Genomic DNA, 23674 nt, shown 5'->3' with positions numbered 1-23674 from the left:
ACATCAAGAATATTTCATATTTTAATGTAAATAGTTTCAAAGGATCCACTTTAGACTAGAGTATTTTAAATACTGACACTTTAATAAACTGTTGCATTACTTCAAAATATATCTAATAGAATCTAAATATACCCACCAACAACTGTTTATACATGAACAAACTCGAGTCATGTATTTTATCTCTCCTTTTTCTCTTTGAATAACTCCATTCCCAGAGTTATTTCCTATTTTAAACTTGAAAACCTTTAATTGATCATTTATCTCATGAAATTATTTTTTTAAACTTTTTGTGACCATAGAGCTCTTAATGATAAAAATAAATAAATCTGTTCTGGTTTATTACAATGATTAGTATACAACTGACCAAAAATGGCAAATTATATTTTAATGTAAGAGATGAAAATTAGATAAATATATTAATGAAAAGTATTTTTTATTTAAAAATAACTTTATGGCCTTGAATGAGTATTATTAATTGCTAGAAGGGGTCAAGATTTAGTGTCAACTCCATTCACATTTTTCTTCTTTTTTTTAAACGTTAACACCAAGAAACCTTGCTCACTCAATTCTTTTGAACTTCTTTTGATTTACAGGACAAAATGTGCACCATCAAAATTTTTAATAATCGACACCTACACTAAGTCCTCTTTAAATGTTGTTGCAAGCAAAGAATTGTACCAGCAGAAAGACATCACTGTTACCAAGTCATTCATTTTTCCATAGTAACACCAATATTTCAAATTGTCCCTTTATTGGAGGTCAAACTTTCTGTACCATGGTAATACTGCAGAGAAATGCGAAGTGTGTTCTTCTGTAAAACTGAAGGTTGACTATAAAAGGGAAACTGGGGGAAAAAAGAACCTGTACCTCTCTCAGCTACATTGTCAGATCAATTGAGGTATATACATGTGAAAGGATACAGAAACAACTCCTGTAAACCCATTCATGTGGTGGATACCATGTAAAGCCTTCACATAGCACAGTTTGAACAGCAAGGACTTAAACTATATATTCTAAATACCACATTTCTCAGCCTGGCTTTGAACTGTATGACAGTTCAGAATTGTACATATATTCTATGTACATATTTTATCTTTAAAATTCATGCAATTTTTGCACTTTAAAAATGAGCCATGTTTGTTTTAATGTAAAAATGTTGCTCTACTTACCCAAAATATTCTAATAAAACTGACACTTCCAAGTATCATTCAAATATCATTTTAATCCTCTGGTTTTGCATATACCACATACCCCCAAGGGATATTCATGCCCCAATTTGAGAAACAAAGTTACTTTATTTTTCTAAGGCCATTTTCCTCATCTGTAAATGAGAGTAACAATAACTATTAATAAGGTTCTTATAAAGATCAAATGAGATGACACATGTATAATGCTGTTGCTGCTAATGCAGCTTTCATTCAGTCACTGAACAAATACTGAGTGCCTGTCAGGCACTCACTGCATGCTGGGTATATAGCCATTAACAAAACAACAAAATCCCTGCCTCAGAACTTACATTCTGAAGACAGAAGGAAGATGGCAATTAACAAAGTAGGTTTATAATTTATAGTCATATTGGAACATAAATTTTGAATAAACAGCAGCTATTTCTAGTAACATGTTATTGATCATGCTACTGAAATTTAGAAACTTAACCTAGTATGATTTCCCAGAAGGAAGACCATTCCCTGGTCTACACAAAGGGAGCCTGAGTGGCATCTTTGGGTCAAACCAGGATTATCCTAAAAAAGGAATTTCAGATTTGCTTCAGAATATGTACAGTAGCCAAGAGCTAATGCCTTCCCACAAAATCAAAACCAACAATGCAAAGTGCTTTACAATCCTTCATGTTTTTTATTTTTCATTGAGACACAATTCACACATCATAAAATTCACCATTTTAAAGTGTACAATTAAACGGTTTTTAATATATTCACAAGGTTGTACAACCTTCATAGGTTTTTGCAAAAAGTAAAGAAACACATATCCAGGATCTATGATTTTGTACTGAAAATCCACTCAAGTAATATCCTTAAAAAATATATATTTTTTTAAGATCACTGGATCTTATTTATTCTTTTAATCCTCACCTGAGGATATTTTTTTCATTGCTTTTCAGAGAGAGTGGAAGGCGGGGAGTGAGAGAGAAACATGAATGTGAGAGAGACACATTGATTGGTTGCCTCCAGCTCATGTGCCAAGCCGGGTATTGAGCCTGCAACCAAGTGACATGCCCTTGGCCAGAATGGAACCCGTGATCCTTCAGTCCATGGGCCAATGCTCTAACAATTGAGGCAAACCAGTTAGGGCACAATGGATCTTATTTTAAACATAATAGAATAGTGGACTATAATTTGAACTCATTAAAAAAGGACTTGTAGTTAATTGAAGAGAGCTGAAATTCATCACTGAAAACAAGTTTTGAAGAGTTCCACTTGAAAAATAACTTCGTGGAGCTTTAGTTAATATGAGGTCATTAAAGGACTGATGGCAAAGGATGCTAATGAGTTTCCATCAGATACCTAGAGCAGCTGTACTCAAACTAGGGCATTTACTGTCTGGATTTCATTATCTCCTTCACGTCTGGGTTGGCACTAGCTGACTACACATCTTTAGAACTGTAGAAATTGTCACACAAACTGTTTTCTGTAGGGCTTAATTCTTTTGCTGAACTAGAGTCTACAAAGTCAGGCACTCTTCAGGACCTATAAAACTTAATGAAACAGACCTTAACGTCGACAGAAACATGGGCATCCAAAGTAAATTCTTGACAAAGCCATGCCATGGGCAACTACCTTCCCAAATCTACCTTCATCGTCAGCATGAATGCCAAGCCCAGACCATCTCAAAAGGTCTATCTATCATACTTGGGCACATTGAAGCACTAACTTATAATATGATAAACCTATTAGAATACTGAACAGACTATTCTCATCAGCAAGCCTATTTGCGAAGATGGCTAAAGTTCTTCTGGCACATTTTGCTTCCTAGCAATCGTTAGCCAATCAACATCTAAATACCTGGCTTAAATGAAAGAAAGAAAAAAAGGAACAGTGCTGTTAGCTGATAACTTATCTTTATTTATTAAAGATAAATATATTTTATTTATTAAGGCTATTTCTGCTAATGAGAAAATTAGGTGTTTTTTTGGACAAGAGGCTACTAAGCAGTTCTAGTGTCCTTTGCTACATCTTACCCTTTTTTCATTCATTAAACAAGTACCACCCAGGTCACCATTAGCCCTGCCTAGACAAATAGCCTCCTTAACTGGTCCCTGGCTTCCACTTCTCCACACATTGTACACACAGTAGCCAAAGTACTCATATTGCTCCCTACACAAAATCTGCAAATAGCATTCCATACCACTCAAGCTGCCTTGCCAAGCCCCGTGATGAGGTCTACTTCCTTGACCTCACCTACTACCCCTCTCCCACTCACTCAACTCCAGCTGCTGTGGCCTACCTTCTGCCCTCTACACTCAATGCGCCACGCTTTAGGGACTCTGCACCGGCTATTCCCTCTACATGCAATGCTTTCCCCTCTGGTTTTTGTATAGCTGACTCCTTACCATTCAGATCTCAGCCTAAAAGTGACCCCCCACAAAGACGACTTTCCTGATCACTCTGCCTAAAATAGCCACCCAGTCAACCGCAGTAATTATTTAATTCACTGTGTAGTATTTAATATCTGTGTATTAGTTTGTCATCCCACTAGAATATAAGGTTCATAAACATAGTGACTTCCTCTGCCATATTCCTAGAATCTGGAATAATGCTTGAGCACACAGAACGCGCCAAAAAAAATTCTGTGAAATGCATGATGCATAAAATGCCTATTACATGTTAGATCTTGTGTTATGTAGCCCTTACCCTTGAATAGTCTAATTTGCTGCCTTAAACTTACAGGTGCTACATAAGTGGAAAATATAATTCATGTAGTCTGCACTATGCATCTCAAAATTATTATGTATAGAGTCATCTGTATTATCTGCCTCAAGGTTATCTATGTGAGAGAAATAATCCCTAGACTTCTATTACTATTTAACACAAAGTCATGCTTACAGATACATGGCCAGCATCTTCCTCTGAGTCACACAGCTAGCCCTATACAAGCATCCCATGGGAAAATAATCCTCAGTCGATACAGATGGTGTTTTGGGCAAAGTCACTGTCAGTTTGTAACAGCAACCCAGCAGAGGTACACATACCTCCTTTCTAAAAAGTCAGGACCGTAACATTTTAACTGCCCACCCTGCTCTAGCAATTATCAAAATTAATCCCATCACACCTGAAATCCCTACCACGGTAATAACCAAGTAGCCAAGTCTCTCAAATCATACATCTTCACCCACCACTCATCCCATAGTATTCCATCGTACCTCCAACCCACAGTGGCTCTCAAACTAAAAGTAGAAATATAATTTACATCATGACTAAGTACACACAAGTGTGAACACAAGTTGCCTAAAATACTCACCCTCACTAAATGTGATGTGCAGTTTTCTAATCCTCTTGTATTTCATTTTTTAAAAATTCTAGTCATGAACAGTTTCACTGATTTAATGATCTGAAGTTTGAAAGCCAATCCCCTTACCTTGCCCATCCCACCCTCCAATCCTTAACACTGTACACTCTTGAATGACTGATCAGCAGGCTTTCCTATATCCTCAATATTTTCTCTAAACATTCTCTCCAGTCCCTGGACTTGCTGAAACTTGGCTGTCCTTCAAAGATAGTATCTCCCCTAGCCTTCTCTCAAATGAAGGCTTTCCCTGTGTTTCTCTCTCTTATCACTACATATCTAAGGTCCAGGAAGTGGTATAGGTTTCCTCCTTTCTCCCTATTTTTCTCAAATCATTTCTCCATGTTTGGTCCTTCAAACACTCAGGCTCCTTTGACGCTCTTAGGATCTGGCTATAGGACTTTCTACCCCTTCTCTGCTTTGTCCTTCACTCACTGAAGACTTTCATTTGTTCCTGTCTTCCTCTCCATCCCGCTCTTGTTCTCATTCTTAGAGGCCTCAATACCCACGTGGATAACTCACCCAACATCTTGAGTGCTCTGACCTATTCTTCTACCCAACCTCACCCACCTAACATTAGTCACAGGCTTGTCAACCTAATAACTACACAACCTCCAATATCTTAACCCTTAACGTAGCATCGAGTGGGCCCGTTTCCACTTCCTATCCTCGCAACTCACTCAGCATTGCCCTCTGAATTTAAGCCCATCAGTATCTCCTACCCACTGACCATCTGATTATCTCACGGTTCCGTAACTCCTCTCACATTCCCCCTACCCAGTACAGCTCCATGGTCCACCATCACCATTATTACACTGCAAATGTGCTTACCTTTCTTGCCTTCTAAAACCGGAAATCCAATGGATACTGCAAAGTCCTTATCCTTCCTAATCTCTCCATAGCATTTAACAAAAATCTTCTTTTGTAGACTTTTATAACACCATTCTCTTGATTCTCCCACTACCTTTCTGGAAGCTCCTTCTTACTTCCCGTAAGATTAATTTATTCATTGTTTACAGGGTGACAAGATACTTTTCTTCTGTTTGCCCCTATGTTTGGACTATCTCATTATGGCCACCCACAATGACAGGAGTTTCCAAAATGTGACCTGGGAGTCCTTGGAATCCACAAGATCTTTTCAGAGGTCCAAGAAACACAACTATTTTAACTCAATCTTCCTCACCCCTCTCCAAACTTGTTCATCTTCCCCTACGCCCTAACTACCCCTGCTCCAAATGACTCAAGACAGAATTGTAGCAAGTAGCAAGTCTCCCTCTCTACACTAATCAGGTACTTATATGTACTAATTCTCTTGATTGAGTCTCACACCTTTCCATGCCTCCTCCCATTGCATTACTTCAAGACATCATTACTTTCCAAGACTATCAGCCCAAATTGCGCTCTCTATCCCCCATTTCACCTTTTCCCAATCCATTCTCCATACTGCACCCATTCTATATCCCACCATCACAGCAGTTCACTTGTTTCTCAAACTGTACAGATATTAACTCTCTGCACGAATTTATTTTTAGTATTTTGTTGAAGATAATAAAAACAAATACCTGCTAGATCATTTGGTTGAATACCTAGGACACAGCCAGCCATACAGAATTCATGGCTGTGTGTATAATCACAATAGCATATTACCATAAACCAAGGTAATTTGAGAAATGTATGACAGACTTATACAATTAACTCTATTCAAGAGAACATGATGCTCTTTATTTCAAAATGTATCAAATTTGTGTGAACAGAGAAATGTTGTGAAAGAATTAACTCTTCTCAAGGTATTAGTAGCACTGACAAGCCATGCAAAAAAAATAATTTGTTTCATACTATATTCATATTGTAAGAAATTTGTAAAATACATCATATCTTATGTTAACGTTAGGGAGCTTGAATTTTATTAGTTTTGTAGTTTTAACTGATAAATATTTTGGTGGTGATGTTGAGAGCTAGAAACACAGGAATTGAAGTTTAGTGTTTACACATCTGAAACATTAAAATAAAAGGAATTTCTAGCAACAAAACCAAGCTTCTTAAGATCCTTAAACATATCTTGCACTGAGAATCACTATACTCTTCTTTATCTAATCCTAGTGTTCTCCAAGTAAATTTTTAAAGAAACTTATTTTTTTAAGAAACAAAGTTCCTTCTCAAAATGTTGAGAATCGTATCTCTGAAACTTTGAAATATCTCCTCTTCAAAAAACGAAAAGCTTGCATAAATATCTAAATGGTATGTAGATTTCAAAGCAAAGGTTTGTTGTCTTATGCATATATTGAGGCTCTAAAATTGTGCTGTCCAATATGGTAGCCACTAGGAATGTGTGGCTCTTTAAACTTTAATTAAGTAAAACTAAAAATTCAGTGATCCAGTCACAATAGCCACATTTCAAGTATTCAATGGCCACATGTGACTGGTGGGTAAAACATCCCATCAGCGCAGAAACTACTATTGGACAGTGTTGCTCTATACTTCCCCCCTTCAAGTAAGCTCAGAAAGCTGCTCTTGACTTCAAATATCAACTTGATGTTGATGACTTCCAAATCTTTCTCTACTAACCTACTGGAATATCTTCAGTATTCTACGTGATATCACAACTCTACTTTATCAGCTGGAGAGATGGAGGTTCTGACTGGAAATAATTATGGCAGTGGTAAGAAAATCAGAAAGTACAATGTCTAAAAGAATGGAATACATTTTCAGAGTAAGGTTAAGACTGAGACTGAAACAAGTGAGAACAGGTACTGCAAAAACCTAAGTGAATATTAATCAAAAGATAATTCCCACTCCACTGTACCCACTCATCGTAAAATAATTAAAAGCCACTATGCAGAGATATTCAAAAGATATCTTTCCAACCCTACTTGAATGTATTGTTCACCCAGTAAACTCACCTTTGATATGGAAGATATATTAAAATCGCAGTTTATAATCAGTCAGTATAAACTACAATAGCCCATTTCAAAGTTTATTTTGTTAATTACATTTCTAAATCTTTGAAAATAAGAGTTTTTCTAAAAACTCAAAACGCAATTAATAAAGCACTTTAGCCAGGTTTACAACCACATAGGAAAACACTACCTCTGATTCCTGTTATCAATTTAAATCTCCCAACTTTCTCTATACTGTGTTATTATTTTAAAAAGACATAATTCAGTTATTATTAACTCCTGACAAATACATTTTCTGCTTTATAGAGATATTTCATGTTGGTGTTACTCCAAAAAAGAGCTTATTTTAAAAAATGCAAAACTACATTTTCTGGCTACTTAACTAAAATAAAACCAGATGCAAAATAAGGCCATGCCCCAAAAAACCCACACAGAAAGCTTTAGAAAACAATGACAATGAATGGCATTTCCCCAAAAATGTACAGTACATTAATTTATTCAATAAACATATGACCACTATAAACTTCTGGAATGAGGTGGATATTTAATCAAATAAACATAAAGCAAACATTTATTAAGTACCTACCGTGTGCTAGGCTTTGGACGATATGTACAAAAACAACAAAAAGAAGACATGGTCCCTGCCCTCATGGAGCTCACAGTCTGCTGACGCTGACAAACAACCACAAATACAACAGCAAAGCACCAGGGAGGCACAATGGAGAAGGGACTGTTCCACCTGGAGAGTGCAGGGCAAGCTTCACAGAGACGAGACAATGGAGCTGTGCCTGGATGAGGAGGAGTTCGCCAGATGGAGGGGGAGGGGGAGCACATTCCAAGCAGAGGAAACAGCAAAGAGCAAGCAGAGTCTTGGAAGCACATGCCATGGTGCAGGATGAGGAGCAGTCCAGTGCGGCTAGAGCGTAAAGGTGCACACAAACTAAAGAGACGAATTAGGTTTCGGTTTTTAGTGAATCATAACTATCAGGAAGTTTATCTTCACATTACACTTAGTGAAGCTTAACTGTGATTTTGTTAACAACAGGGTAGTTTGAAAGCATTCCAATCATTTCATAAATGTTTGAGCCCCTTCAACAGATACCCAGCACTGTGGTTTTCAAAGGGCAGTTTTAGTAAAAATAAATCCTAATTTTCCTCTGTATATTTAAGAAGCAAAATAAACCTAGAATAAAGGTTTCCTTAAGCTGAAATCACACAGCGTTGCACTCAAGGTCCCAACTTTTGCTAGCTCCCTCTACTCCTAACACTATCTAGTATCTTAACACCTCTTAACTATCAATCCAAAATAACACCATAATTAAGCATTACAGAGACAATTTCAGTCTTCCCTTCTCATTATGCCTCTCTAAACGAGGAACCTGCCAATGTCCCATGGAAATCTTTGCAAGGTAACCAATGCTATAGATGACGAAAGAGTATACAGTCTAACCTCCATGACAATTTTTGGAATTAAATTCTTATAAACAAACTTGGAAGCTAAATAAAGAGATGAAACAGAGACTCCATCTCTTTCAGGAAAAGTAAAATGAAGAGGAAGAAAACAGCTTGGGGCCAAAGGTTTCCTACACTGGCCAGACAACAATGCTCACTGAGGTAGCTTAGCTTAGTGCTTAGGAAGGTGAAATGGGGAAAGGAAAGCAACTAATGACATGGCTAGATGTTTTCATGTAAACTCCTATTTATTCCTCACAATGCTAAGGGACAGATTTCACTACCTTAATGAGAAATCTGAGGTCATCAGATGTTAAAGAAGTTACCCATGATTGTGTGAGCTCCTAAGTGGCAGAGCCAGGGCATCAAACCATGCCTGCCTGGATCCAAAGCCATTCCCCCCCTACTACACTGCCTCAGGGCTCCTAAAATGGACGCACACTCCAGCATGCAGGGTTACATCAGTCATATCCCTAGAAAGAAAAGCCCTTCTTTTCCCTTCACCATTTTCACTCAGTGTGAGACAATGGTGGTGGCAACATACATACACATATATCTATGAAATTTACAGGAAGAAAAATTGAGAAAAAATGGTTATCAGATTAGTTGCCCTTGGGGGGGGGGGGGTTAAAAGGTGTCTTTGTAAAGATACTGGGTGCATTAATACAATTAAATTAGCATTATAATTCCAATGGTACTTGTTTAAATTCAACAAATCATCAGCTAAGCAGCTCAATAAAACATAAAGCTAATGGAAAACTCTCCAATCACAGTATTAGGATGAGAATGTTATTCCTGAAAGTCATTATCCTCAACATGATCACAAGTCAAAATAAAAACTCCCCTTTCTCAAACCCTAATCCTGAAAATAATAGGTAATTATAAACTACATGGTAAGAATACCTGCCACATTAAAATGTTGCCTCTTTGGGGGCAACAGGAACTATTTTAAGAAGGAAAAAAAAAGAGGGAATTATCATCAACAAAGAAATCTTTTGTAAATAACCCCAATGGGCCAAAAGTGTGATGTATGACCTAAAGAGATACTGAAATGTTGTTTTCAACTGTGTACAATTTACTTAGGCTTCCCCTCTAGAAGTACTGCCAACTACCAGAAAATAAATCATATTTATAAGTCAAATGCTTAGCAGGGAGAGGGAAAAAAACAAAACAAAACAAAACAAAACTGGACATTCAGACAATCAAACTTCCAGTGTTATATTTAAAATGTAAGATATTTTTTGGAGAGCTCTTGAAATAACACACAGATGTTATAAGTTAACTAACCTTATTCTGATTGAGAGGATCATTCCGAAATTTCTGTTTGTTCTTCTGTAACTTACTAGGCATCATCTTTCCAGTTCTGAAGTCAAAACTGCTGAGGTCAACAGTATTTCCCAGGTACCTTGCCAACTGAGGTTTGCTTCTAAACTTCTTACCACTTGGACTAGAAGAAAGATAACATTAATTGTACAAAAGACAGCAAAATTTACCCTAGACTCTACGTAAACCTTTTTTCATCCTGTCCTTCCTGGTCCCAATTGTTACCACATCACAATTTTGCATGTTTATTTTTTCAAAGAAATGTTCAAGTTTTAAAGGAACCTGGTAACTTCACTACAAAAAGGGAATGAGCCATCTAATGTAACACTTCACTAGGTCCACCACTGGAGCACACAGCAATCCCACTGGTCACTCACTCGGCAACTACAACAGAATCCCAACACAAACCACATGCGCAGCAGAACATGCACCCTGCAAATGTCTTCAATCTCACTGTTTTCCAAACTGACTTTTGAAATGCTACGGTTTTACATATATTACATAAACACAATGTCAGAAGTAACCAGAAAGAACTTCAGAACAAATTCTTCCGAAGTCAACACCCTTGTTAAACACACACACACACACACACACACACATAGCCCAGCCAGCGTGGCTCAGTAGAGCCACTATCCAGGCAATCACAGTTCGATTCCCAGAAAGGGCACATGCCTGGGCTGCAGGCTCAATCCCCAGTAGGGGGCGTGCATGAGGCAGCCAATCAATGACTGTCTCATCACTAATGTTTCTGTCTCTCTCCCTCTCCCTTCCTCTCCCTGAAATCAATAAAAAACAGATTTTAAAAAAACAAACTTGTAATTCATATGTATTTGGGCTACCAATTTGAACTCAATTATAATAGGAAAAATTTTTTTGACTTTTGACAATATTTAAATGTTCCCTATGGTAACTACTGAGAGGAGAAAACTAAGGCAAACATGTGCAAATGTGTTTATACAATGTTGACATTAGTTTTGTTCGACTTTTGCTAGAATTACACAGAAGGCTAAACTAGTGTGTTCTAAAAAATGTTTTTCCTGTGTGGCATTGCCCCAAAGTCTTATCTAAATTTTCTGAGCCAAATGTGCTAGAATAAACTGTTAAAATCAGCGGATACACAACCAGAGGGGATTGTGAGAATTCTACAATACCTCTCAAAGAAGCCAACATGTTATATTTAGAACTTAACGTTGTACCAGCCGACTACTATAAAAGAAAAATAATTCAACAGGAAGGCAAAAGAGAAAAGGCTGGAAAACTAAGCAATAAAATATTCCCCTGGAATAGAAAAATTTCTTCTCTCTGGGTCAAGCCCAAACCAACACACCCCTCTTTGTCACAAACTCTGGTATTCTGCCACGTCCAACTTCAGGACAACAGAAGATCAGATCAACATTCTTTTTCCACAATCAGATGACATAAGCATTCCTGAAACACAATTCAAAGTATAGAATTCGGCCTACAGATGAAGATAACAACCAGACTTAGCAGAATAGAACGAAGCAGACAACAAGAACACAGCAGAGGAAAGGACGTAAGATTATGTATAAGCAAACCTTAACTGCCATTCAAAATATGCTCAGTGTCATAAAATAGTCTGTAACCCTCAATACTGTCCAAAACTTAAATCATCTCTGCCCATCACAAACTTCCACCCTCCAACCCAATCTTCCTGTATTGCCCTCTGTTGCAGCATCACTGCCCACCTAGCACCTAATCCTCAAACTAGAAGGCACATCACAATGCCAGTCCCTCAGCCACACATCCAGTACCCAGTTCTAAATGCTCAGACTCCTCAGTGCTGACGGAACAGTTTCACCTCTTTAAAAACACATCAAAACTCTTCAATCTGTTTAGATATTTATTCCTTGACCCTTTAACACCAACCAGCCTTGGGTATCCTGCATTCCAAACTCAAAGTCACCAAAATATGCCATGTACCTTTGGCTTCCAGCCATGTCTTTCCAAACGGAAGGGTTAGCATGAGCAATCTTGCCTGTCACAGAACTATTAAATACTCTAAGCCCAGCTAAAATGTCAGCTCCTCTGTGAAGTGTTCGTGATTCTCCAATCTTAATTAGAAATAATTCTGCTATCCTTGCCATTCTACTTCTTTACAATTCCTATACATTCTCTTGATGAGTCAACCAACCAGAAATTACAATGCCACTTTTCAAAACCCTCAGACAGCCCTGGCTGGTGTGGCTCAGTTGGTTGGGCATTATCCCACATTCGATTTGATTCCTGGTCAGGGCACACGCCCGAGTTGCAGGCTCCATCACCAGTAAGGGGCATGGAGGAAACAGCGGATCAATGTTTTTCTCTCACATGATGTTTCTCTCTCCCTCCTTCTCGTCCTCCTCCCTCTCTCTGTTTCCTTTCCTCTCTTTAAAAATCAGTAAAAAAATCTTTAAAACCCTCCAACACAATTTATATAGCCTAGCACAAAACAAAGTAACTTTCTGAAAGCAAAAAACTTGTATCAGTTGAACAGTAAAGAATATGGTTTTCATTTGCAGACACACTGAAATGGCCAATTCTATGCTTATTTAAAAGTTATATTGCATAGAATTTAAAAAATTAAACTGCGAAATATTTTCATAATTAATCTATTATACTACATAAATATTACTGAAAGGCTCAAATTAATTTGAAAAATTGGTGAAGATTTGTCTGCTACTATGTCACTTATATAACTACAATTAATTTAAATTAGGTTAAAATAGCCATATAGTCCTTATAATTGGATATTCTAGTTACTGGTAAAAAAAGATTCTGATAAATTATTTAGTAGACCTCAGAACTGAATAAAATCTCTCCAAAAAACAAAATTAAAATTCTCAATCAGGTATCTCTCTAATAAGATCTCATCAGTGCAATAAAAAGCTGAGTTCTAAATGAACTTTGTTTTCATGGACTAATGTTCCAAAAGATGAAAATAGTAAGGTAGCAACTTCTACTAAAAAGATAAGCACTATTTTTCTTAGGATACAGCTTAGAGATAACTAAAATGTCATTTCTCAAAGAATCAACTGACTTAATTTCATAACTTAATCCTGCAATAAGTAGTTCCTTATGTAATAGGTGAAATGCCAGTTACCTACTGCATACTAGATGTTAGTATCTACATACTAGAGCCTCACTGTAATATTCCTCTGTAGAACAAAACTCATCGAGATCTATCCGTTTTAGATACCCCTCCCACAAATTAAGGAAATCTGACATTAAGAACTCAATTTAGCCCGGCAGGGAGTGGCTCAGCGGTTGAGCGTCAACCTAGGATCCAGGAGATCAGGGTTCGATTCCCAGTCAGGGGACATGCCCGGGTTGCAGGCTCAATCAATGACTTTCTCATCATTGATGTTTCTATCTCTCCCTCTCCTTTCCTCTCTCTGAAATCAATAAAGATATATTAAAAAAACACACAAAAAAACCTTAATTTAGCGTCCAGTTGCCCAGAGAAGCCAGCAGCATCTCCACTGGAGTGGACCCTGAAACCTGCCTCTGCCTTACTGGTGGTTCCTGCACCTGTGCTGGCTCCTGCATGTGCGAGGGATGCAAACGCACCTTTTGCAAGAAAAGCTGCTGCTGCGCAGAGTGCAAGAAATGCGCCACGGACTGTGTGTGCAAAGGTGGAGGGGGGGGGAGGCTGAGGCTCAGAAGTGCAGCTGCTGCTAATGAGATGAGGCCCTGCCCTCCGTGAAACACATGCAAATACTGCTGGGTGACACAGCACCATCTCTCCCTGTGGGGACTCTTGGCTGTGTATCCCCCACCCCTGCTAGCTGCTGGCAGGTGACAATAAATCCTATGAATGATGAATGGTATGAAAAAACAAACTCAATTCAGAGGCTATACTCATGAAAAGTGATGGCAGTTTATGATTAGCAATTTAGTATGGCTTAAAATAGTTCCTATGTTTAGTGATTTTAAAAATCAAATAGAAGTATTATAAGAAAGGCCTGACATATTCTGATAAACCAAATGAGCAATGAAGGAAAATGGTGGAAATCAAGTCAGCATATCAAAAGGAAGTTGAAATATCAACTAGTATTCGGCCAGATCTGACCCACACCAAATCCCTACGCCTTGTCATAAAGATGGACTTCTACGAAGCATCTATATTGAGTAGCTACAGGTACTGGTCAGACACACTGTTGCCTTCAGAAAAGTGGTATACAAGACATTTGCTTCTCCGTACCTGATATGGCTTGTACTTGGTGCTTTAAGGAAAGTTAGCTTGGCTGCCCGGTAGATTTTGAGACCAGAGACCTTCCTCTGCAGAAGGTGAAGGCAATCATATAGAAAAGACTAGGCCCCAAGGGAATAGTTAAGCAAGACTACTGCCCATCACATATAGACCATCTGCCCAGTGGTAACATGACCCTGGAAGTGGCTGAGAAAGTAAATGCTGGATGAACAAAAAACGGTATGTCATTTAAGTTCTGGTATTACCCAGAGTGACAAAATAATTATCTGTCTGCACTTTTAAGATAGCTGTTGTAGGTCCCAGTCTCAGACACACCAGGACTTACGTGACTAAAAGCATCAAAGTGTAACTCAGGGAAATTACTTTTTTTAAAAAAACTCTAGTGAGACTAATGAACAGTATTAGTCATTTTCAGTTTTCTCTGTCCAAAGTGACTACTTCTAATCCCAGTAATGAAATTCTAATATTTCACTTTCAGCCACAAAAAACATTCCCTACTGACTGCCCCCTAGATATGCCAATCCTAAACCAACTTGTGATCTCACCTTTAACTTCTACCCACTAAGTACCCTGAAGAAAAGTAATAATCAAGTGAAAATCAAAAATATGAGTTAAATTTTTCCAGTTCATAAGAACATTTCATCACTTGAACTATGTCTTTGCCTGCTTTCATTTTGATTGAACTGTTTAAAGCACTTTTTAAACCAAACTCTATCTTAGAAATTTCTAACTGTAGGTTATGAGAAAAAATTTTATTTGGTGTATGGCTTTTAAATTAAAATTTAAAAAACTTGAGATACCAGTAATACTTAAATTATGGTCACCTTAATTTTATGGTATTCACAGTTTGTCACTCTATAAATTCACCTGTAATCCTAATTATCTGAGCTAGAACTGTCACATGCTGTGCCAGTCTATGATATATTAACTCTTACGAAGGCCTGCTGTTTGCATGTGAAACTGCACTCTGAAAACACTCCTCTAATAGAACAGAACCTATTTTTTCATGTTATTTTGGTATGGATAATCATGATATTTAGTCAAACCATTGTGAGGAGGCCAGAGGTCTGAGTAAACACAAGTGTATCTTCAAACAAATTTATAACAGGATAAACTGTGTGGGTGGCAGTAATCGGAGTGGAGTAAGATGAAGTGACCAATGAGTGGCAAGTAGCACTGTGGATGGAAGGTGGTTAACTACGAGGCTAAAGAGCATGTTCAGAGGTGCCCCATTCTCCAACATTAGGGAGAACTTTGTGGGGAACAAAAAAGTCCACAATGAAAATGCTGTAAGCTCCAGCACTAGAAAGTTTGACAATAAGGAAACACCAACTTTCTATCATTTTCTAACTCCTTAAATGTTAAAGCTTACCTGTTACTGACAAGAGTAAGTACTGAAAGAAAGAGACTTGTCTAACATTAAATAACAACTGTTTCCAGAAATCAAATTTCAGCTGAGCCTAAAAATCTGAAATTACACTTATCTTTTTGGACTTAGGTACTCTGGTATTGCGATTTATAAAAGATCTTAAGTATAATTCAAATTGTACTAATCATTCTCATTCCATAAACTAGCATTTATATAACCAAAACTACATATAAACAGTGTATTACTGGTAGCAAGTTCTAGTATCTCTAGAACGTGATTAAAAACAAAAGCCAGTATGATCCACTAAAAAATTTAAAAATGAATGAATGTAGAATTCTAACTGCCTTAAGACACTCACTTTCTGAACAAGGAAAAAGGAAAAACACTAGTTATTTTGGTTAAATTGGAGACTGGTCACTGCCATGGAAAAGTCAGAAGTTAAATATGCCTGGGAATTATTTCAAAATACACTGGGAGGGGGGAATGGATATTGGTGAAACAAGATTGGCCGGGAGCTGTTCATTGTTAAAGCAGGTTGACGAGCACATGGAGGTCTCATTACACTTTCCTATCTACCTTTGCTTCTACATATGTTTGTACTTCTCCATAATACAAAATAAATAGATAGCTAAATATACCTCCAAAACAGACTATATTTTTTTAAAAAACGAGAGTAGGAGCCTCCAAGATAGACTTTTTTAAAGAGATGCATACATCATTGCATACATGTTAAAAAAATTTTAAGGACATTCATTAATCTATGGATTCTTCCAGTATAAAAAGTATTAGGAAAAAAATATCAAGATACATTATTCAAAAATCTTTAAGAGCCCTGCCAGCATGGCTCAGTGGCTGACCATTGACCTAGGATCCAGGAGATCCAGGAGATGCAGGTTCAACTTCCGGTCAGGGCACATTCCCAGGTTGTGGGCTCCATCCCCAGTAGGGGGCGTGCAGAAGGCAGCAGATCAATGACTCTCTCTCACCACTGATGTTTCTATCTCTTTCCCTCTCCCTTCATCTTTCTGAAATTAATAAAGATATATTAAAAAAAAAAAATCTTTGAGTGGATGATGTTCTTCTTCCTCACATCTATAAATCACTCACAATTGTTCCTGGCAAATGCTGAGTGCTCAAATTTTAAATCTAATTACATTTACTATAGATCATTATTTATATCCATACACAGCTTATGTAATCAAGTTCCCAAATTAGTTTGAATTTAAATTATAAAACAAGGAAAATCATAAGATCCACAGATCTTATTCAAATTTCATTCCATTCCATACTTTTACTGTGTCTGTGCCCTATAGCATCTTATCTACTATCTCTGATGAGTATCTTATTTGCTATGAAGACTAAATCTCTAATATTAAACAATAGCTGTGTCTCTAACATTAAAAAAGAAAAAAAGCTTTCTGTCCTTCTATAATACTCTCAACATTAATGATAAAAATTAGAAACTTGAAAAGGTATGGACTTAGTAAAACATCCTTCCTTGGGAAGTTTTCATTTTTTGAAGTTCTGATGAAATTAAGTACAACTTCATTTTACAATTCACCTCGCCATTTCTTGGAAATGGCCAACAGCAATAAAAGATCAATAAACAAGAGCTCAAAGGCATATTAACATTCCTAGCTGAACAGTAAATCATGAAATAAGAGGTAATGATTTATTTCTAATTCATCATGCAAGTCTGAGAAGACCTCAAACACAGGGTAAAAGGTTATGAATTTTCTATTAGTCCCACTATAAAACTTTAAAAAAGTATCACTTCCTTTGCAAATCACCTGTTTCTGTTGCATTAATGAAAACCAAATTATGACTTGATGTCTCACAAATGGAATTTTTAAACCAATTTGAAGATATCTTTCAATTTTGTTGGAGATAAGTTTTAGAGTGTATGTGTATCAGTTCCCTTTGAGTTATGTATTTCCTCTGCTGCAGTTATTGTGGGTGGGTGTTCTGGCAGGTAAAACTTTGCATGTCAGATTATAAAAATCAGATGTAGGACGGATGGCAATGTTGCACCCTACCAAAACTTCCTCCAGCACATCACAAAAAGATGTAATGGTACTGCCGAAGGAGAATTAGAGCACAATTTCCACCATACCTCTATGTCTTTTATTTATGGGTCCAGGCTTCAATCAGGCAATATCAAGAAAAAAAGACTAAAAGCAAGTCAAATTTTCAATTATGCAATAAATGCTTAATAAATATTGCATTTCTTTCCTTTCTCCAACTAATTGGTCTATAGGGCACATTTCAACTGTATCTCAACTCTGAAAGAAGCATACGAGTTTTATGCAGGAACCATATAAACCTATCTCAATGAGCTACATTTAGCCTGTAAGTTACAATTGATTTCTTCTAATTTCAGTGAACACTTTTACAATCCCTTTTTTATTTTTTAATTGATTTTAGAGAGAGGAAGGGGGAGAGAGGTTTGTTGTTCCACTTATTTATGTATTCATTGGTTACTTTTTGTATGTGCCCTGCCCAGAGACTGAACCCACAATCTTGGCATACCAGGACGATGCTTTAACCAACTGAGCTACCCAGCCAGGGCATTATTATACATTTTTTAAAATCTATTTACATATGTTCAGCCCATAAAACTTGAGTTTGAGTTTCTGAATTGCTTTCCTTAGTTGGTCCTTAAGTATATCTAAAGCTTCAAGAGCTCTATGTATTGATTTTTGTGTTCTAGAACTGAATCCTTATAACAAAGTACAATCATACCCTTTACAAATGAGAAACAAGTTACAGCACTGGGAAGTGTAAGTGACACGCTCAAGGTTGCACCACTGGTAAGTGCAGTTAGAATACCAACTCCATACCACTTACTCCTGTGCTCTACTGCCTTCCCTAGATTTTATGGGCCTCAATTATATTGTGTCCAAGTCCTCTTCTATCCAGATCAAAGTGAAATCTTCTTAGTCTCTCTTCACGCACCTGGCTCCCTATGATTATTTTAATGATGTTCTCTAGTTCCACTGGCTTTTCTTTTGAGAGAAGTGATCAGGTGTGAATACATCATAATTTTGATAGGAGTCAAAAATGTTTACTATTATGTTTCCAATATCCAACCAGATGATATATTATGGTAGCAGCTGTAACAGCGGACCATGTCTCCCAGGTCTTTAACCCAGTTATAAACAAAAGTCTAGAACCCAACAAGTTTAGACTTGATTTAAAAGGCATGAGGTGCCCTGCCGGTGTTGCTCAGTGGTTAGAGCTCTGGCCCATGCAATGAAGGGCTTTAGATTCGATTACCAGTCAAGGTCACATACCTGGGTTGCAGGTTTGATCCCCAGCCCCACTGGGCACATGCAGGAGGCAACCAATGGATGTGTTCCCATTGCCTCCCTCCCTTCTACTCCCTCTAAAAAAAAAAAAAAAAAAAAGGAAAAAATATCCTTGGGTGAGGGTTACCATAAATAAATAAATACATAAAAATAAATAAAGGCATGAGATAGGTACTGAAGGTTCCTATGTAGAGGAAAATCTTTCAAAAACATTAATCTGCAAGTGCAGGAAACCAAAAACTTGAAATGACAGAAGTAGACCAGTTGGCAAATTATTGTTCAAATAATGGGTTCATATAATGGCAACGAACTTTTTCAGAAACTATACCAGTGAATCCAACACGTTATCAAACCACACCTTTTTTAAAAGCAAACTTTGGATGATAATATATGAACTGCCACTATACTATCAGTAGTCCTGAGAGAAGGCATAATTATACTGCTTAACTGGCAACTAGAGGCACGCCTTCCTATTAGAATTTGGCAGTCTCAGAAAACCACCAAAACACCGTTCTATCAAAATGTAAGGCTTTCTTGATGAGCTTAAGTCCAATTAATAAGTGTAAGAGTCACCCTACATTAACAGAGACAGAGTTCTATAAATTAATCTCCCAAGGGGCAGGCTAATTCAGGAGTTAGCATTATTAGAATCAGTGTGAACAACTTGGTGCAGGTGTTCACATTACCACCGGGGAGTTAACGCTTAACCCACCTATTAACAGATACGGTGGGTGTTTTGAGCTACTGGTTTTTAACGGGTCAGGTGCATATGGGAGTGCTAGTATGAAAAGCAGTTACACTGAGAATTGAAAAATAATTTGTTCACCTTCACTATAAGTAGGTGACCTTCATCATTCATCACTGAAAGTGGAAGTCAGTATCACATGCTACATGTGTCCTCCTGCCTCAGAATGTAACCTCTCAGAAGGAAATTAAGACTGGGTGTTACAATCATGCATAGTAACTAACACTTTGTAGGTAGTCAACAGACAACACTCCTTCCAGCCCTGAACTAAGCATATGTGGCACAAATCTGCGCGACTGTCCTTTAATTTTGCATGAACAAGTAAAAAGCATATTATGTTGTATTGCCTCATAAAAAGACTCTAATTTCAGAGAGTAATTATCACTATACTGGTTTGTGATTCGTCTTCAATGAATGTTTGAGGAGTTTGTTTTAAATGTATTATATCAGCTTTCTACCATAAAATATTGTTTGCATAAAAAAAGTAAACATCAAAAATTTACAAAACGTTTAAAAAATACTAAGTGACAAGTCAGAATACAGCGATCTACCTTTTCGAAATAATTTTTCCAGCTACTGCAAGGAAAACAACAACAAAAGCTTTACAATAACCAAAAGTTTGTTTGAACAAATACGTCATCTCAAAATCAAACAAACCATATCTCAGGAGAAATATCACAGAGAGTGAAATTCATAGTTTAATACGCTCTACTGAGAATAGACTAGTTTCCTATTCCTCATCTTCAATCTCAGATACAGGATATTCCTGTCAAATACCTGTGGTTACAAGACAAGTTCACAGAAAGAAGGTTCTGCATACTACCTGCTTAGTGAAACAGTAGGAGCTGTTAATGAAAGAATATGCAAAAAGGAACAATTGTGAATAGCACTACGTGAAACAAGTGAACTTGAGAGGAGTAACAATTTGTTCCACAATAACTTTCTCAGTACTAGTCAAGTAAATTTAATATTTAATGATGGGAAAATACAAAACAAGATAACCATCTTTGCATGTTTAAGTTTTCCATTTTATCATTTAAGATTTCAAGATAAGTGGTCTCAAATAAACCTCTAATAAAACACCACTTTCATTTAATTTTACTTGAGGTGAAATAAATTTACTGAAACTACTCATCCATATTTTGAGCAACTATCAGAAATATACAGTACTCATATTTACACGTTATACCAGTAGTGCTCACATTCTTGTGCATGCATGTGTATATACATATACACATAAACGTGTGTATATTTCTTTAACCTTTTAAATCTACTTAAGAGTATTTGCAATTCACATACACATAAATATATTTTCCCAGGGGTAATGTATTAACCAGCTCGAGGTCAGAAGAATGGAAACCCTTCATAATATTATTTCAACGGCCAAATGGCTGACAACTAGTTGTAACACCCAAATATATTCCCTGGAAAATGATTCAATCAGCCCACAAACAGTCTGCAAGCCACTGAAAATAACACATTTATATTTTCTTCTGTAAATGGGATGATTTATAAGAAATGTTAGTAAATTTGTTGATAAGAAAATTCCACTGGTATCAACAGCCACAGGCACTTTCCTGATCTTACTGGGTCATCCAAACTAATGACATGGACAGCAGTGTGACCACAGGATTGCAAGATCACATCAAGCTGAAAAGCTTCAATCATTTAGACCCAGGTTTCTCAACATTGGCACTGGTGACATTTTGGGCCAGATCATTCTTTCTCATGAGGACAGTCCTGTGTATTGTAGAATATTTAGAAGCACCACTGGTCTTTACCCACTAGATGCCAGCTGCTGCCCCGTCCAAGGTGTGACAACCAAAAATGTTCCCAGACATTGCCAAATGTCCCCTGGGAGGCTAATTTTGGTCTAGGACTCTAACAACTTACAGTGTTTAGTTTTTAACACCAAAGAGAGTTCTAAGAAACTTCAGGCATTCCAAATGGCCACTTTATATGAAACTTTCCAGGATCCCGAAAGTAACTGAAACCTTGTTACTGAAGGTGGCTAATTCTTGCACATGTGCGTGATTAAACACCCTTGTGATGATGAGTCTGGACGGCTGGGAAAGGAGCCAACACCGACTGGGTTTTACAGTTTCGATGAGTTACACCTTCTTTTAACCCTTCAGTGGACTGCCAGAGTAACCCTTTCTTCACCAACTATTGTCTCCAACCCCTTCGCCCTAAGATGCCGGGCTCTGGGCTCTCACCATTCAGACACAATGCCTGTCACTGCACCGGGGTCAACTCTCTGACCCAAGGGCTCAGGGACCTTCTACTACCATGCAAGCCCGACTTTGCCACTTGCCTTGGGCACCCTGTTCTCACCCGCACTACCTCCGCCCGGGTCACCGCTTGACCCCTGACCCCAGCCTGACCCCGTCACCCCGTCACCCCCTCCCCCCCCAAGGGCGGTACCTGAAGTAGTAGACATCGCTCTTGCCGGCACTGAGCCCAGATTTTCGGATCACTTCCTCCTTCTTCCATCCGGGGGGGAGGGCCGGGCAGTCCATCCTCTTCCCGCTCTCCGTGGCCCGGGGTCCCCTGGGCCCCGGTCCCGCGCTCCCCGACGGGAAAGGGACCGGCTCCCGCCGGGGGGCGCCGCCGCCACCGCTGCCGCCGCCGCAGCCGCCGTCGCCGCCAAGGCCGCTGCCGCCACTCGGGGGACGGCCGCGGCCCCGTCCCCGGCCCCGGCCCCGTCCCCGGCCACGGCCCCGGCCACGGCCACGGCCACAGACGCCGCCGCCCCGGCCCGCCTGCTTCCACCGCCCCCGGCCACGGCCGCCGCCCCGAGCGCCTTCCCTGCGCACGCCGCTCACCGGGGACGGGGCGAGCGCGCTGCCCTGGCCCCCCTGCTCTATGGCGGAGTCGCCGCCAGCGCCGCTGCCGCCCGCCGCGCTCTCCCCCTCCTCCTGCTCCGGGCAGCAGCGGCCTCCCCCCGGGTGCGCGCGCATCCAGCCCCCTCCCCAGCCGGCGCTGCGCTTCTTCCGTAACCGAGCCCTTGGAATCCCGGAGACCCGCCCCGCCCGCAGCGCGGCGCGCGGGGGACGCGCGCAAGCATCATAGAGCGGGCGCGCACAGAGCGGCCCTGCCGCCCGGGGCGTGGCCCCGGCCACCGCCTCTTAGGTCCTCCAAGCGCTCTGAGCGACCATCTTGTCTCCGCCCCTCGAGGACACGCCCCCGGCCCCGCCCGCTCCGCCCCCAGCAGCGCCCTTCCGGCCCTTGTTCCCACCGCGCGCGCGCGCGGGTCCCGGAAGGCGGGTCGCTGCCGAGTCGCTTGTGGAGAAAAGTCAGAGGTGACACGGTGGCCGGGTGCTTCAGAGAGGACCGACCTCCCGCTGTGTGGCGTTATCTGCGTTTGCTTTCCACTTCGTGAACAACAAACGAAATAGAGCTCGTGTGTTATATTCACTAACTCATGATTCCTATACCCGGGTAATGGACGCCCCGGTTCTTGTCTCCACATCACAGCCTGCGCGAGCGCGGGTGAGGGAGTGAGCCAGTGTCCCTTCGGGTGGGCATCGCTGCCCGCCGAAGGCCGGCCGCGGGGCCTGCGCCCAGGACTGGGGGTCCTCGAACCTCGTGAGGCGTCGGGGGCAAGATGGTCGCTGAGAACACTCTCCAGTTGTGCACGGCTCACCTTTAAACGCTCCTGTAGAAGACCAGAACCCCTGAGTCCATCTAGGAGATACCGAATTTCAGGACCTTTTCTTAATTTAGCCTTCCTCGACTGACGGCCGTGGCAGCACCGGTGGCCTCCGCCGTGGCAAACGCTCCCGTGGGCTGAGAGCCCCGCTCGCCCCCCCGTCACCCGCTTCTAGGAACCCGTGTGGAATTGGCTTG

At 39.5% G+C, this 23674-nt stretch overlaps 1 protein-coding gene across 2 annotated transcripts in view; it reads right to left on the bottom strand.

Moving 5' to 3' along the window:
- Positions 1 to 22873, bottom strand: part of MBD2 (methyl-CpG binding domain protein 2) — a 58164-nt gene extending 35291 nt beyond the window's left edge. Inside the window, exons 1-3 of one of the 2 annotated variants that reach the window (XM_081148245.1) lie at positions 22250 to 22873; positions 10158 to 10317; positions 8237 to 8358 (exon numbers count right to left, since the gene is read on the bottom strand). In XM_081148245.1, the coding sequence (XP_081004371.1) occupies positions 8335 to 8358; positions 10158 to 10317; positions 22250 to 22785 (720 nt within the window). In that variant the 5' untranslated portion in view covers positions 22786 to 22873 and the 3' untranslated portion in view covers positions 8237 to 8334. Of the gene's footprint in view, positions 1 to 8236; positions 8359 to 10157; positions 10318 to 22249 lie in introns of those variants that run through there. The other variant, XM_081148244.1, reaches the window with a different exon arrangement.
- Positions 22874 to 23674: the final 801 nt, after the last annotated feature.

The sequence above is a fragment of the Miniopterus schreibersii genome (genome assembly GCF_964146895.1).
Source record: "Miniopterus schreibersii genome assembly, chromosome: 10".
NCBI classification, from domain to species: Eukaryota; Metazoa; Chordata; class Mammalia; order Chiroptera; family Miniopteridae; genus Miniopterus; species Miniopterus schreibersii.
Note: the sequence above shows the minus strand (reverse complement) of the source record. Positions and strands in the feature narration are given on the sequence as shown.